Below are 17,459 nucleotides of genomic sequence, written 5' to 3' on the forward strand. Positions count from 1 at the left end.
TGCTGAGGATGATGTTCTCCAGATTCATCCATGTCCCTACAAACGACACAAACTCATCATTTCTGATTGCTGCATAATATTCCATGGTGTATATGTGCCACATTTTTCCAATCCAGTCTATTATCAATGGGCATTTGGGTTGATTCCAGGTCTTTGCTATTGTAAACAGTGCTGCAATGAACATTCGTGTACATGTGTCCTTATAGTAGAACGATTTATAGTCTTTTGGATATATACCCAGTAATGGGATTGCTGGGTCAAATGGAATTTCTATTTCTAAGGCCTTGAGGAATCGCCCCACTGTCTTCCACAATGGTTGAACTAATTTACACTCCCACCAACAGTGTAGAAGTGTTCCTTTTTCTCCACATCCTCTCCAGCATCTGTTGTCTCCAGATTTTTTAATGATCGCCATTCTAACTGGCGTGAGATGGTATCTCAATGTGGTTTTGATTTGCATCTCTTTGATGACCAGTGACGATGAGCATTTTTTCATATGATTGTTGGCCTCATATATGTCTTCTTTCGTAAAGTATCTGTTCATATCCTTTGCCCACTTTTGAATGGGCTTGTTTGTTTTTTTCCTGTAAATCTGTTTGAGTTCTTTGTAAATTCTGGATATCAGCCCTTTGTCAGATGGGTAGACTGCGAAAATTTTTTCCCATTCTGTTGGTTGCCGATCCACTCTAATGACTGTTTCTTTTGCCCTGCAGAAGCTGTGGAGTTTGATTAGGTCCCATTTGTCTATTTTGGCTTTTGTTGCCAATGCTTTTGGTGTTTTGTTTATTTTTCTTTTAAAATAAGAACTAGTTCTTCGTTGATAACTGGCTCATTTTTCTCATTTATCAAAAACTAAAGGGCAGGGCAAGAAAAGTGTGATGGATTAAAAAATTTCTGTTTTAAGGAAAGATAAAATTCATTTTCACAAATTTATAAGTGTTGCTGGTGCAGGATTTCTTCTACTAAGCAATGAGACTGGGAATCAAATGCAACTTCCACTTTCTTCAGGAATCAGCATTATTTTAGAAATATGGGATTTTGTGTAGTTTCTAAAATCAAGCAACGGTCTATTTCAACCAAATGATTCTGATTTGGAAGTGAAAGGTCAACATAAACTACGCTGTGCACAAACCCCAAGGCATCTCCTTTGCATTCTAGCCCATTTTCACAAAAGGGAGAAAGAGTTTCTCTCTAAAGAGCCACTAAAGAGAGGCAGGAAGTTAGTGTGAGTTGGTGTCCTACGAAGCAGGCATGGGGCACACACAGCGCACAGAGGGTCAACAGCAGGTCCACTCGGCAGTAAGACAGGAGGTAAGCTGTGCGTTAAGCAGTGGGTCTCACCACCTGGTACTGGTTGATCACCTTGACTGTCTGGTCATCGATGCACAGCCAGCCATTCAGACCGATCTGGAAGAAGTCTGTAGTGTAATGCCCACCTGTCGCACTGTTGCCGTGTTGGTAGACCACTGCAAAGAGCCGATAGGTTCTGTGGCATGTAAAATTCTTATTTTTAACCCCTGGAGAAAGCAGTTCTTTACTAATCTCCAAGTCCAGAGGATATTCAATATTTTTGATGAGCTTCTGGCATCAAATCGTTTCAGGTGTAGCACGAGAATAGGAGGGAGCTTTTCCAGAGTCACTCTTCAACTTATCTCAACCTCTTGTTTGGTTTTTGTGGTATAACCTTGGACAGATTCTCTTGCCACCAAGCTCTCCAGTGCATCCTGGACTGTGCCTATCTTGTCAGACTGGATATCCAGCTGCAAAGTGGAAGATTCTTTTGAACTCTTCTGGTAAACGACAGACCTGATGTGTCCACCAAAAATGCCGGTGATTGGGGTCTAAACAAAATCCTCCTAGCGGGTGACCAAAGTCTTATTCTGGGGGCCCACTTGCTCCCATTCATCCTCACTTCCTTCCCCTTGTTCTTCCTGCTCTTCTTCACGGACGTAGTGATTGTGGGGCCATTGGAACTTGTAAGTTTTTCATTATTTGGTGAGAGAAGCTTCTTTAGGTTCACCATTTCCTCATGGAGTCCATTTAGAATGAAGCCTAAATATTCCTCAGCATCTTCTTGTCGACCATTTTCAGACAGGCTTGACTTGTTAACTGTCAGGAGTCTGTAAATATACGTGGGCTCGAAGGCAGCTCCAGGGCGAATATCCCCGCCATTTTATCTCCAAGAGCTTGTCGGGGTTTCGGAGGTACTGGCATATTAGTAAACTCATTCATTAGCCAGACAAGGCTGTCTATCATGGGTGTTGACATACAAGGCCTTTGCACTTTGGAATACAGAGGAATGAACTTCATCAGGTGATACATCGGAGGGCAAGCAACCAGTGCCTGCCGTGTAGCATTAATGTAGCACCAGTTTCCTTTCTTGATCAGCCCACGGGGTTGCAGTGACACTTGTTTATGGATCAGGGTTACATTCTCCAGTAATTCATCAAGTAGTTGATCCATAGCCTGTGTGCCACACAGAACTGTTCCACTGTATGGAGGAAGCTCAACTGAAGATCGAGAAGTCACAAAGAACTGATTGAATTCATCAGGGCTAAAATCTCCAAAAATATACTGCGGACTGTGGAGGGCCATGGCGGCCCATTTCAATGGGACTCGGTGCTCCTCTGGCTGCTCACGCTGCTTCCGCCGCCGCCACCATCTTCTCGCCCGCACATTGACAAATTTGATCTAACTAAACTAAAGAGCTTCTGCTCAGCAAAAGAAACTATCATCAGAGTGAATAGGCAACCTACACAATGGGAGAAAAAAGTGATTGAAAGATATGAACAGACACTTCTCTAAAGAAGACATTTATGTGGCCAAAAAACATATGAAAAAAAATCTCATCATAACTGGTCATTAGAGAAATGCAAATCTAAACCACATTGAGATACCATCTCATGCCAGTTAGAATGGCAATCATTAAAAAGTCTGGAAACAATAGATGCTGTAGAGGATGCAGAGAAATAGATACACTTTTACACTGTTGGGGGGAGTGTAAATTAGTTCAACCATGTGGAAGACAGTGTGGCTATTCCTCAAGGGTCTAGAACCAGAAATGCCATTTGACCCAGCAATCCCATTACTGGGTATATACCCAAAGGATTACAAATCATTCTACTATAAAGACACATGCACAGGTATGTTTATTGCAGCATATTTACAATAGTCAAGACTTGGAACCAACCCAAATGCCCATCAATGATAGACTGGATAAAGAAAATGTGGCACATATACACCATGGAATGCTATGCAGCCATAAAAAAGAATGAGTTCATGTCCTTTGCAGGGACATGGATGAAGTTGGAAATGATCATCCTTGGCAAACTAACACAGGAACAGAAAACCAAACACCACATATTCTCACTCATAAGGTTGTCGTGAACTATGATCACATCACTGCACTCTGGCTGGGCCACAGCAAGACCTTGCCTCTAAAAAATATGTGACTTTAAGTACACAGTTACTCACTTGAAGTAGTAAAGGGTGACGTAAATATCAACTGTTACATCACTAAGTACATTGTTGCCTCTTTCTTGTCCTTCCACTATAAACAGTCAGATAGCCCTGTATGTACAACAGAACTCTCACATGGACCTCTGCAGTCCTTTTTTGCTTCCGTAACTACTGAAAGAGATCTCAAATAAGGATCGTCTTAGAAGCCTGAAGTAGTACTTAGTAGTACTCAGTAGTATCAACACACGCTTTGGGTAAAAGGAAAATCCTTTAGAAAATGCTAACTTTAGGAATTAAATGCTCACCACAGGGACTCATTTATTCCTGTATAAGTGATTGCGGGCAGAAAAACAAAATCGGAATGAACATTTTTTTTCTTAAACTTAGAAAACCTAGAAAAGATAAGAATGATATATAGGGGCCAATCAAATAAAAAGCACAAGGAAAAATGAGAGGAAGTCGCCCCTCTCCTCCCAATTACTGTGTTTTGAATGATTCACGAATGGAATTTTAGAAACTCAGCAAAAGAATACATTTAATTGACTTACTCCAAATATATTCTGAATTTCATATTTACTAAATAAAGTGTTTCCAAATGTACATTTCTTTTTTTACACGTTGTTACATGTAAAAATCCTTTTACATGTACATCTTTTTAACACGTTGCAACATGCAAAAAATCTTTTTAACATGTTGTTATATGTTATTATGTGTGAAGACTGCACATTAAAAAAGGAAAGGTAGGCAAATTCATCATTCAGGTTTTTAGGTGCACGTATAAACTTCCACATAATCCACGAATATTAAACTGGAAAACGACAGCACTCTACATAATTTACCTTGCCATAGATGTGAAATAATTGTAAGCATATATAAATGTTAACAAAATACTTTAATGCAATGCTAAGGGGAGGTATCATTGAATGGTGGACCAAAACTAAGTGACATTTTGATGCCTCTGTGGAAATGATATACCCACAAACCAGTGGCACAGCACTGATATTAATATATTTTGCTCAGTTGCCTTAATCATTTATAGTAGTTTTTTCAAGAACATAGATATTAAGGTATTTTTAATAATTTCGATAAGACCATAGAGTATATATTTTTTGAAGTCACACTTTCATTGGAATTGCTTCTTTCTCCTAATGAGTAAATACAAAAGAATGCACAGATAAGATAGGTTTTGTTGTCGTCTTCTTTTTTTTGAGACAGAGTCTTGCTCTTGTTGCCCAGGCTGGAGTGTAAAGGCACAATCTTGGCTCACTGCAACCTCCGCCCTCCTGGGTTCAGGCAATCCTCCTGCTTCAGCCTCCCCAGTAGCTGGGACTACAGATGTGTGCCACATCCGGCTAATTTTTGAATTTTAGTAGAGATGGGGTTTTACCATGTTGGCCAGGCTGGTCTCATACTCCTGTTGGCCAGTCTTGGTCTCCTAAAGTGTTGGGATTACAGGCATCAGCCACTGCACCCGGCCAGTTTGTCATCTTTTATTAGAAAAATCTGTACTTTTCCATGCCCATGCTTTCTACATTTTTGGAACTGATAAATATGCACAGAGGCCAAACCTACATTTAAATTATCTTTAATGTTAAAATTTAATTAACCATGTACATAACTGCAAATGCTGCTTTCTCACAGAAGTGTCTAGGGTTCATTCAACAGATCATAGAAATGAGGTCTGGCCTTTAACAGACAAATGACAGAAGAGCTATACTAATTTATACAAGAATTTTCAAAACACTGTCATGTAGTCTACTATAGCTCAAGTTATGCTTGTATCATATAACATAGGTTCAAGTTATTTCTTCAGTCATCAGAATAACACAGGTTGAAGAGACAACTGAGCAGCTTCCAACTCTTCCAAAATCTGTTTAAAAAAAAATTTAAGTAACTGTGATATACATTTCTGCAAATAAAATATTCCAGTGCTTACATAAAGTCTGTTTTGAATATTAAATATGCACTACTTACAGTTCTGACACAATTTTTTTTCAAAACATAGCTAGTCATCAAGTTCACTTTCTTCATCAGAAAAAATGCTGTAATAACTGTTTCCAGTCTCCTTGGTAGCCTAGAAGAAAGTGTAGTTCACTGACAAACCACCACTTTATATCTCACTTTTTAAACGGGGTTAATCAAATGTTAAAAGGAAACAGGTCATAATATTCAAAGGATGCTGGTTATTTATTTCAAATAGGAAAAAACTGTAATCAATATATGGAGCTCCAAATATCCACTTAAATGTTTTAATGCCAGATTTCAGTGAAGACAATTTTAGCAAGTCCAACAGTCATGGACTTCGCTTGAATAAAATGGCTTGAAGAATTTCTTAAGATCAAGACGGAGCAAAGACAGAAAAAGGTGGGCAGTCTTATATCATGAAACATTATATTTTTTTCAGCAGGTAGTGACCCCTTTATTATCAGCAGTAGTCTACATAACGTGGTTTCCACTGAAGAGATAAAATGGTTGGTGATATGACCTCATCAAGTTAGAGGAAACGTAACTATGTTTGAAATATATAGTCTTTACTCAACAAATAGTTCAACATCCCCTGCTCCCTAAAATGTCGTATGTTAATTCTGAGGAAGAAGTAAAAAATGTATAATCTCTTCCATATTCCTGTGACATGAGCAAATGCACGAATTAAAAAAAGTAATACAAAAGTTGTGCAAGTGCTATGGAATGGCAACCCACACGGACATGTAGTCAGAGATGGAGACTGGCATAGGCCTAGTTGGCAAAAGGTTTCAATTGGTCAAAAAAAAGGAAAAAAAATTAAAAGCATTGTGAGGGAAGAGCAAAACATAGGCGCAACGGTGAGTTCCTTCAGGGAAGGCTGTCAACCTGGAGAGGCTGGAGCAAAGACACAGGGCAGCAAAACAAGCCTAGGAGGGGGTCATGTAAAGGAGAGAGTCTCTGAATATCTAAGAACTGAGACATGGGCACCACTGACAGGATGGGAGGAGGGAAGGGCTAGGAAGCATTTTAGGAAGGAAAGGGATTTAGGAAGATAATATTGCTGATCAATGAAGGATGGCTCAGAATAGAAGAGAGAACTCAGAGAAGAGTTTAATAGTATGGGCAAGGAAGAATGAGGTCTTGAACTAGTGCAGCCTCAGTGGGAATTTAAAGAAAGACATTTAAGGACCATTGCAGAGGTGAAACTTGCCTGGTGATAACTGGATGGGAAGGATAACGGACTCAGAAGAGTCCAAGATGATAGCAAAGTTCCTACCCTAAGTGGTAACATGCAGCATTAATGTTGACAGGAAAACTTCTAGTTTCATGTTCGTACCAATTAATAAATGGTTTCTAGGGAACATTGTAGCAACATGTTCTTTACTTGTGACTTGTATTTAAATAACTGTTTGTGTATAGATCATCCTCAAGTTGCTTGAAAATTTTACGGAGGCGGGTGGATCACGAGGTAAAGAGATCGAGACCATCCTGGTCAACATGGTGAAACCCCGTCTCTACTAAAAATACAAAAAATTAGCTGGGCATGGTGGCGCATGCCTGTAATCCCAGCTACTTGGGAGGCTGAGGCAGAAGAATTGCCTGAACCCAGGAGGCGGAGGTTGTGGTGAGCCGAGATTGCGCCATTGCACTCCAGCCTGGGTAACAAGAGCGAAACTCCGTCTCAAAAAAAAAAAAAATTATTTTCAAACTCTTTTCTCAAGTTTACTTACCACGTCTCAGTGTAGAAGAGTGACATGTGAACATGTATTTTCACAAGGTTATTAAAAAGAATACCTTACTTCCCTAAAAATAATTGCATTGTTTCCTAGATTATATACATCTACATGAAGAAGAGGTCATTGTCCGATGACTATTTGCCAATGTGCTGTACGACAGCAGGTAATTCCCAATTCACAACGTGTTAATAATCTGCTGGCTTTCCCATTCTGTTATACATCTGAACCATCTCATATGATTGCAAATTGTCATGTAAAACCATTACTAGTCAATGATAATTTTGAAAGTGAATATGCCATAAAACACTCCTGTATTACAGCAGGAAACAAAAGAGACACTCAGTAGTTACACTTGCCTACTTCCTATTTAACTAAAATTCTTCAAACAACACAAGTATAAAAGACATCCAGAAAGGATTTACGGACTTCTTGCCTTCCACCACAGATTTGTCATTGATGTTCTGAAAACTGAAATAAAACCTTCATTAAAACCCATTTATGCCTATTGTTCCATTATTGGTAAGCTAAGTTTGCAGGAGTCATGTATATCCTGCTGCTGAAGGTCATCACCAAGATCTGATTTTTCACACACACGAAATTTGCAGCCTCCAGCATAAATGGGCGAATGTGGTCATAAAGTGTCAGTTTTATATACAAGATGTATATTTCCAGGTAAAATTTCCAATTTACTTTTTCCTGTTCTAAATAACTCTCACAAAACTATTCATTAATTCTAAAAATACATTTACTAGTTACATTAAATTTGGAACAATACATTCAAAGTTAAAATGGTAAGTAATTTAAAACGTATAACCAAAATATCTTTCCACACATTCAGAAACAAGCAGACTTTCTTCCATTATGCACACATTGAATTTTATAATGTATCATGTTACCAAATAGAACAGACCTTTAGGAATTGCTCATGTAGACATTTCATCTCTTTTAGCCTCTTTATCCTAACACTTCTATGTTCTTGCCACTTCTTCTGTTGTTGTTGAAATGTTTTCTAGAAGCACAAAACAAAGTAGTGACAAAAATTGGGTAAATTTTAATACCTACAAAACATAATTCTGCATTAGCTTTAAAGGGATACTCTTTAAATCTATCCCTTCTCTAAAGGGATACTCTTTAAATCTTAACTTCTTGTTTTTAAACATTTATGACCAATTTTAAAAAACTGTGTTCACCACTCATACACTAAATTGATATAATAACCTTTTTCATCAGTCACTGAGTAAAGAATTTTCTTTCTTATACATATTCAACACATATGTCTTAATTCTTGATTTCAAATGAAGAGTATCTGATGACTCTTACTACAATTTGTTGATCACAGGTAAAATTGATACAGAAGTTAAGAAACATTCTTTCTTACTAAGATTTTAAACATGTACTAAATCTTGGTCATTTCAGTATGCACATAAATAGATGAACCTTCCAATAATGATTGGCTTTCTGCACCTTGATCTAATATCCAACTACAGTGTTCTCTCCTCTACGTGGCACTCACTTGCGCAGTCATCCCCTAGATTTTGTCTTTCCCAGTGACTTTAACAGGTACGTAATATTAAGAATGGCAATAATAAAGAGCAATCATAGGTCAGATTATATCCTGAAAAATTTAAATGAACCCGTTACACAGGAACCCTTTAATCCTCCAAAGGACTCTGAGGTAAGTACTCTTACCATATCTCCTTTCATAGATAAGGAAACTGAGGCACAGAGATACTTTGCCCATGGTTTCCAAGCTAGCAATGATCAAACTGGAGTTGGATCCCAAGCAGTGTGGTTTCAGAGTCCCACCCCTTGACCACTGCACTCAGCTGTTTCTCCATCTTTCCAACATACAGCCACTACCTCTTTGCCATTGTGGGTCACTTTTTTCAGTACTACAGCTCAGGAGTCTGTTGGGACCTGACACCCATTGAATGGAACACTTTTCACTGACCAATGCCCCACCCCCATGTGCTCAGGTTACTCAGTCCCAGCTGAAATTCCACAGCCAGTCATCACAACCGCATCCCTGTGTCTATGCCCTGCCCAACTCTCCCTCTATCAATGTGCTCAGCTACACCCCAATCCAGGAAATTCCAACCCTATAGCTGCTCTGGCACAAGTATGCCAATTGGGGTCACTTTAACTTCTTAATCCTATGATGCTGACCTCAATTGGACCCCTAATACTGCGTGACAATTATATTCTCCTAGTCCAGCAGTCCACTAACGGGTCCCCCTCTCTGGGTTTATGTTCTCTTTCTTCTTTTCTGGATTTCTGCATGAATTATTCCTATCTGAGACATTAATACAACAGATTAATCACAAAGCTAAGCCTGATACCAACAATTATATATTGTGGTGGTGGTGGTGGTGGTCGCTCCTCTTCCTCTTCTTCTTCTTCTTCTTCTTCTTCTTCTTCTTCTTCTTCTTCTTCTTCTTCTTCTTCTTCTTGTTCTTCTTCTTCTTCTTCCTCTTCTTCTTCTTCTTCTACTGGTTCTTCTGCTGCTTCTTCTGCTTCTGCTTTTTCTCTTTCTTCTTCTGCTTCTGATTCTGTTTCTTCTTCATCATGATCCTGCTGCTCATCTGCGATGTATTCTTCAAGGACATGCAGCAACTTCAGAGTATGTCTATAATCACGTTTCTGCCTGTAACACATAGTAAGTAATACTGTCATATGTCATATCATAGATGAAAAATTAATCCTTTTCAAGTCAAAACTGACTTGATATAATTTAAGCTGTAAAGTGGCAAGGGAGTAATAGCAGCTGAAATCTTGTTTTTGGGAAAAGGTGAAATGAGTTGCTCTCATTCTGAAAGGATTCTTTCCTTCATGACTACTAGAGCAGCTATCTCACATTCTTTACATGCTGAAGACAAAGGAGCATTTACTGCACTATAAATTTCCCAGAAACATTCATTTTCTCTAACAACAGTTTACTTTTCATTTCCTCTTACTAAATAACATATGGGTACTCATAAGTAGGTTCAAGAATATCACAGTCATTCATCCTGTAAGATTTCCCAAAATAAATACTTCACTTAACTATTTCTCCACTTTGGCACAACAATGATTTTCTAAAAGGAAAAGTGAAAACAATTGAACTAAAATAGATAACTTATTTACAATATAAGGTTATCCCTTTCTAAGTAACTGAATATTATTAAGGATCTCCAGACTGAACATCGAAGACATGTATCTTATATTTAGCTACTGTATTTCTATAAATGGATATAAATTAATTTTACAGGAAGACTAATTTTTATCTAGAAGGCAAAAAGAGGTCATCTTCATTGGCTTCTAGGTAATATCTCTCAATTCTGTTAAACTGAGGCTACAAAGCTAAAGAAACTTAGCTACTTAGGGACAGTCAAGTAAAATATGTTGTTCACTAGAGATGCCAATATGTACAGGATAGTTTTGAAATTATTTGTGCCAACAAATACAAAGAAAAGATATAAATGTCATTATGCAAACAGCCAAAGATCATACCTTTTTAGTTGTTTTTTACTCAAAGCACGTTCAATTGTGTTCGTTATTTTCCTGTAAGCTGCTTTATCCATTTTAATAATTTTTTTTCTTGCAACAAGAGCCTCTCTAATGTCAGCTAGATAGTAAATGAAAGTGCATTAAACGTTAATGCTGAAAAGTAGTTTCTTTGCGTATATTGAAATCAGTATGGGACATGATGTTTCAGCAATATCTAAAGGACATTTAAATTGTAAAATGCAAAGATCATTTCAAAAAGCAAGATTTACTCACTTATTTTCTGTAAAACATTTCAGGTATTAATATTAGTATTCCGATTCCAATTGTTATAACTGCAAATCACTTAATTGATGGATGATGAAGAAAAGCAAATAATTAAAACAGTTTCTATTTTTTAAATGTGCAGAAAGGGTTACAAACAGAGACTCTATTTTCTAAATTTATAAAATGTCCTACAATTCAAAGGACATGTTCCATGAAATACTGTCACAATTCATCATGTAAAGCACAAAAAAGTATCTTATTTAATAAGACCATCAAAAGGGTAGAAATAATACACAATAAGAAAAGTATTTTTAAGCAAATTAACTGTATTTTGATAAAAGAAGCAACATCTGTAGGTATAAAAATTTAGGTTTAAATAAAGAAATACATTCAAAATGACTTTTGAAATATTTTCTGGGAGCTTTTCATATGACATTTGTATCCATAGTGCTGTGTTTCAGGAAAATGTAATACTACAAGGAATGCTTTCCTAAACTCGGTTTCACATCAGAGATCTACCATCAATTGCTAAGAATAGTTTTCAGCAATCATGAAAGATCTGTACCATAATAAAAATATTTTTTACCTACAGTCCCCATCTATAATGCTCAGGCAGGCAGCTCACAAAACCAGAAGTTAGTCACCAAGCAGAGCAAAACTTTCCAAATATACTGCTTGTATGAATTATCACTATAGAAGAGCTGAAAACTGAATTAAGCTTTTTAAAAATAAGAGTATTGTCTCCATCATCTCTACAGAAATTTTCTCAAACTTGTTTGGAAAATATGGACTGATAACAGTCAGTGCAACTAATATTTCATATGGCAATACAAAATTTATGAGTTTTTGGATCTAATTACGTGTTTCTCACTGGGTAGAAAAGTTGTCTTTCCTTTTCTACTACACAGTTTATTACTGGAATAATAATAGAAAATCATCATTTTAGAGAATTCAGTTTTCTCTGGTACATCAGAAAGCTGTGACAATAGAACAGCTGAATTAGGAAGATGAAAAACTCATATTAAAAACTCTGAGCACATAGGGACAGAAAGAGGGGAACAACAGACGCTTGGTCCTACTTGAAGGTGGAGAGTAGGAGGAGGGTGAAGATGAAAACCACCCATGAGGTACTATACTTATATCTTGAGTGACAAAACCCTGTGATACGCAGTTTATTTATATAACAAAACTGCACATGTACCCCCAAACCTAAAATAAAAGCTAAAAGAACTGACATATGACTTAATCTGTGTATGCTAACAGGAACAAATGGAGCTGTTTCTCCTCTAGTGTCCTCTAATATCCCCTAAACAATTAAATTTCCACATGTATGAAAGAAAAGCCATCCCTCTTGCTTCATCATTGTTAGAAGTATTCTCACATTCCACATCCACAATAAAAAGGTAAGAAAAATTTATCAAACACATTATGGTAAATACGTATGCTAAATGCTATATATGAGAAGGCATGTAAGACAGTGTGTTGTCCACTAATTCACATAACCTATGTAACAGTTGTATGATTGAAAATAACTTTCAAAAACTATGGATAGCTCCTAAGGCATACCTGCAATATCTTCTAGCTTGTTGGTATCAACCCTGTAAAAAAAGTTACAACAAAATTTTAACACAGGACTACACAAAATGCCGTGTTTGTTGGGAAAAAATGTCTTATGTGAAATGTTCTGCATAGACTAGAACGGTGATGACATGATCCAAAGATGACTTTTCCTAAAAGGCTCTATCCGACAGACAACAGTGACTTCACACTTTACCCCTCATATTCATCTGTTTCATCAAGAAGTTCTCTTTCCCCCTGCTCAGCAGTTACATCTTCCTCCTTTGCTTCTATAAAAGGGTTTCTTTCCTCATGTTCATCAATTACTGGATCCTTTCCTGCATCAAAATTTAAAAGACAAATCTTTTTTAGAGGAAGACGCTGCTGTGGACATTTTCATGGAGAAACGTACCGTTTGTGGACTTGTTTTTGGCTGTCTGCCAACTAAAGATTTCAAGCAGGGCTATACGTGGAATCACCGGCTCCTGACCATTTAATGGAGGCACTTTTGGAAGCCCTTGGGGTTCAAGTCCCAGTAAACAACACACTACAGGTCAGACTCCTTGGACACCAGGACCTCAGCCATGGAGAAGAGCTACTCTGAGAGCACCTGTAACCCTGCCTGAGGTGGAGCCTCCCGTGGGAAGTCTAAGACCCTCGAGCCTGCTTTGAAAACCGGGATGTCTTAGCACGTGCACAGTGGACTCCAAAGCCATGAAGAGGCCGGGGACCTTGGGTTGCCAGTGTGATCCCCAGCAGAGATCAGACAGACGTCTCCTTGGGCGTGCGCCTGCTTCCGGGTCCCCTTGGGCTGTGTTTACCTGCATGCTCTTTGTCCTGGGCAGCCATACCTTGAGCTTCCAAGTGGGCCTTGGCAGCCCCCCTGCTGTGCTTCCTGCCCACGCGTTCCATGACTGGCCGTCCTGGGAAGCTAGAGGCGACCCCTGAACCTAGTGAGCACAAAGACGACTAAGGAAGCTAAGGAAACGAGACGTCAGAAAGGAAAGCCATTGGGATCGCGGGTTCAAGATGGGTGGGGCTGGCCCTCCCCGAGTCTCCTGTGGGAGCAGGAGGGAGGGAGAAGATGCCAGTGTCCCCTCCCGTCCTGGCCCGTCCAGCCCGTCCCCGGGGGTGGCTCTGCCTCGCACACCTGCCTCTGGTTCCGCCAGAGACCTGTGTGGGCCGGAGGACTGCGGGTGACACAGGATCTCCTCAGCCATCTCAAGAGGGAATGTCAGGGGCTGAATTGCCACTCACCCGCCTGGATGCCAGGTGACCCCTGGTGACCCCGTGTCCTGTCCTGACGGGAGGCTGGACTGGAGGAACCCACTCGGACTGTTCCCAACACCTCCCAACCCCTTCCGTCCTCTGAATCCTCAGTCCCTCCTTCTCCCCTCCCCACAATCCCTGCCCATCCCCTCACTCCACCTCTCCCCTATCCCGCCCCCATCTCTTGCCCCATCCCCAGCCCCCATCTGTCTGCCACTCTCCCACCCTCCCCCCTCTGCGACTCCACTCCCCTTCCCCGTGGCCCCCTTCCCTCTGCCACCCCTCCCCCTGCACACATGCACGAGCCCGGAGGACACTCCGGGGCCCTGGGGATCACCCAGGCGGCTCTGGCTCCCTCCCTACCGGGGCCCACCTCAGCCCACGCCCTGACCCTGGCCCCAGGTGACTACGCCAGGGCCATCTCCTCACAGGTCAGCTGGCTTCCCAGCACTTCACAGCCTGGTTCCCAGAGGGCCTCATGCCCGCCTTCCCGCCTCCCCTCCACGAGCAGCTCACCACCTGAGGGACCCCTTACGTGGCTAGCTCTCAGAACCTATAGACACTGACACCGCGCGAGTCTCTCAGAAAATGGGTCCTCAGCTCCTGTGAGAGCAGCCGGTCTGGCTTCCCGCGCTCGTCGCTGATTGGTCAGCTCACTGCACATGCGCGTGAAGGACTGTGTGGGACCAACCCCCTACTGGTGCACCTCCCCCTCTCCCTAAGTACCACTCATGGTTGCTGTGGACTGAGATGGGGGGACTCTTTGGGGCCTCTGTCCCCACAATCTTTTGGGGTCTGTGCCCCCACAATCTGTCCGCTCTTTCTCCTCTGTAGGGATGCAAGGACTCGGGATGAAGGCCAAGTTGACGTGACCTAGGACCTCGTCCCCGGGCTCATTCCAGCTACCCCTGCCCCTTTGGCTGGAATGGCCATCGCCCTGCCAGTGGAGCCCAGGCTCCCTCTTATTCCCTCTGTACTTCCAACATGCCCTGCTGCATCCTTTTAATCAATGGATGGTGCTTTTATTTTTTTGTTGTTTCTTTGTTTTTGAGATGGAGTCTCTCTCTGATGTCCAGGTTGGAGTTCAGTGGCGCAATCTCATCTCACTGCAACCTCCACCTCCCGGGTTGAAGCGATTCTCCTGCTTCAGTCTCCCAAGGAGCTGGAACTACAAGTGCATGCCAACATGCCCGGCTAACTTTTGTATTTTTAGTAGAGGCAGGGTTTCATCTTCTTGGCCAGGCTTGTCTCGAACTCCTGACGTCACAGTGATGCATCTGCCTCAGCCTCCCAAAGTTCGGGGATTACAGGTGTGAGCCACCATGCCCGGCCCCAAAGTCATGTTTTTAAAGGCTTCAACTGTATGATGTATAGTTGTTTCCAAGAAATGATGACTAAACGGTACTGATTGAGAAACTTGCCATTTCTTTATTCAAAAAAATGTCAACTGGTTTCCTGCAAGTTCTTTCCACTTAAGTTGGCCATAGAAATCCCAGGGGTGACCCTCGAGTTGTCAAAGGCCTTTCTTGTTGCAGTAAGGTTGGCCTGCTGATAGTAACAGATACACCCCACTCATGGTTATTTCAGGATTAAGTAGATCCATTGGCCATGGAGTGATGGTCTTTTCAAGTAAGGCTCTATTGAGAGATAATAAAATATTTGCATACTTAATTTATTTCTCGTTTGTACTTGCTTGTTTTTTTGTTTGTTTTGTTTTGTTTTGTTTTGTTTGAGACAGAGTCTCCCTCTATCACCAGGCTGGAGTGCAGTAGTGGCACAATCTAGGTTCGCTGCAACCTCCACTTCCCAGATTCATGCGATTCTCCCTTCTCAGCCTCCCTTGTAGCTGGGACTACAAGCGTGTGCCACCATGCCCACCTAATTTTTGTGTTATTAGTAGAGACAGGGATTCACCATGTTCACCAGGATGGTCTGGATCTTGTGACATCGTGACCTGCCTGCATCGGCCTCCCAAACTGCTGGGATTACAGGCATGAGCCACTGCGTCCAACCTGTACTTTCTTGTTTTAAAATATGGTTCTGCACTCAAAGATTTTTGACAAGATGAATGATAGATCTATGCTTTCACATTACAAAACATACAAAAATTATTATTAAGGTAAGTCAACAATGACTGTAAGTAGAACATTCTATTTTGTTATTAATTTTCACTAGACTTTCAAAACATTTTTCTGTATAACATATTCAGAATATTTTGAATTCAGCAATGCAGTCAGATGTTTCATATAAGTGGCTGGGTGCAGTGGCTCATGCCTGTAATCCCAGCACCTTGGGAGGCTGAGACAGGCAGATCACTTGAGGCCAGAAGTTTGAGACTAGCCTGGCCAGCATGATGAAACCCCCTTTCTACCAAAAATACACACAAAAAATTAGGTGAACGTGGGGGCGCATGCCTGTAATCACAAATACTTGGGGGGCTGAGGCACGGAAATCACTTGAACCCAGGAGGCAGAAGTTGAGGTGAGCAGAGATCGTGCCACTGCACTTCAGCCTGTGCAACAGAGTGAGACTTTGCCTAAAAATGAAATAAAATACAATAATAAAATAGTAATATCATACAACCTAATTATTTCCTTACTTAGTGTATTTATTTTTTTACTTTTTATTTAAATATTTACTTTGTGCATATTGTTGTGTATTAACCAAGCTTCAGAGCTGTCAGAGCAAACCTCAAAGACTAGGAGCTGACAGTTAAAAAGCCTGTTTCTCCAGGACTAGGATTTTCAGTACAATTACATTTCCTTGCCCTCTAAGTAGCCAGATGCAATGACCCGTAGATACAGCCAGTGTAGGAAATATTTCAACCTAACATAATAGTGTCTAAAGGCATTAGTAATTGTTATATTCAATTTGTTTAAGTCATTCGATTGGAATTCCTATTAATTGGAATTAATGGTAAATATATGGAATGTCATATAGTGAAACAATCTATTTAGAGCGCACCAAATTTCATGCACAAGAAGTAACAAATGACTTTTTAAAACTCAGTTCCAACCAGGTCAGGTGTGGTGGCTCACACCTGTAATCCTAACACTTTGACAGGCCGAGGTGGGAGGATTCCTTGAGGCCAGGAGTTCAAGACCAACCTGGCCAACATAGTGAGACCCCCATCTCCAAAAAAAAAAAAGAAAAGGAAAGAAGAACAAAAAACTTAACACCAACAAATACAGTGAGATCAAAGAACACCAGCTACCATCTACTCTTGGTTTAATACTCTTAAATCCTTGAGAAGGCTGGCATACATGAAGCCTCTCCAGGAAGACATTTGAGGCAGAAAACTGGAATAGGAGCAGGCAGTGTGTTATTTCATCTTCTGAAATGGGGACTTTATTAACTCGCCTGAGTATAAAGAGAAAGAAGTTATTTTTCAGGACTTCAATTAAATGCCATTCTGTTTATCAAAACAGGGAAATGAGTCAGCAGTTTCTAACCATATGGAATTTTTGAAAATATATGAGAAACATGCGATTATGTGTTTAGCTGAATATTATTTAAAATGTATGCAAAATCCTGAGAGGGCTTTTGAACTAAGTTCCTAAAATCATCCTCTGGTGCATCCTATTTGATATGCTGCTGTGTGCATAAAATTATTCCAATAGAAATAAAGCAGAGCCTCAATGAAAACAACCCAGCCCCTTTAATGAGCTGCTTCTTGTAATTGCAGATATCCATAATTGTTTAATATGACTGTAATATAACAAG

The 17,459-nt window shown here is 40.3% G+C and overlaps 1 protein-coding gene and 1 pseudogene across 2 annotated transcripts; both read right to left on the reverse strand.

Moving 5' to 3' along the window:
* Positions 1-1,191: 1,191 nt before the first annotated feature.
* Positions 1,192-2,595, reverse strand: LOC100393405 (ubiquitin carboxyl-terminal hydrolase 10 pseudogene; annotated as a pseudogene).
* A 1,802-nt stretch (positions 2,596-4,397) lies between these two features.
* FAM9A (family with sequence similarity 9 member A) lies at positions 4,398-14,358 on the reverse strand. 2 transcript variants are annotated; one of them, XM_078363593.1, is made up of 9 exons: positions 14,253-14,358; positions 13,319-13,417; positions 12,685-12,805; positions 12,477-12,508; positions 10,650-10,764; positions 9,504-9,804; positions 8,071-8,169; positions 5,434-5,533; positions 4,398-5,329 (listed from the first exon to the last, which is right to left on the reverse strand). In XM_078363593.1, exons 2-8 carry the CDS (start codon positions 13,377-13,379, stop codon positions 5,465-5,467), a joined length of 798 nt encoding a protein of 265 aa, XP_078219719.1. In that variant the 5' UTR covers positions 13,380-13,417; positions 14,253-14,358; the 3' UTR covers positions 4,398-5,329; positions 5,434-5,464. The 2 variants fall into 2 exon arrangements, with proteins under 2 accessions (XP_078219719.1, XP_078219718.1); XM_078363592.1 differs by having other exon boundaries at positions 4,399-5,329; positions 14,272-14,358.
* Between the last annotated feature and the right edge of the window lie 3,101 nt (positions 14,359-17,459).

This window comes from Callithrix jacchus, chromosome X (assembly GCF_049354715.1).
Source record: "Callithrix jacchus isolate 240 chromosome X, calJac240_pri, whole genome shotgun sequence".
NCBI classification, from domain to species: Eukaryota; Metazoa; Chordata; class Mammalia; order Primates; family Cebidae; genus Callithrix; species Callithrix jacchus.

Coding starts and splice junctions, on each gene's coding strand:
- FAM9A (XM_078363593.1), bottom strand. CDS start 13,379: ATGGAACGCGTGGGCAGGAAGCACAGCAGGGGGGCTGCCAAGGCCCAC. Junction 9,805..10,649: donor AGTAAAAAACAACTAAAAAG/GTATGATCTTTG, acceptor TATGTGTTACAG/GCAGAAACGTGATTATAGAC. Junction 5,534..8,070: donor TACATGAGCAATTCCTAAAG/GTCTGTTCTATT, acceptor ACTTTCTTCTAG/GCTACCAAGGAGACTGGAAA.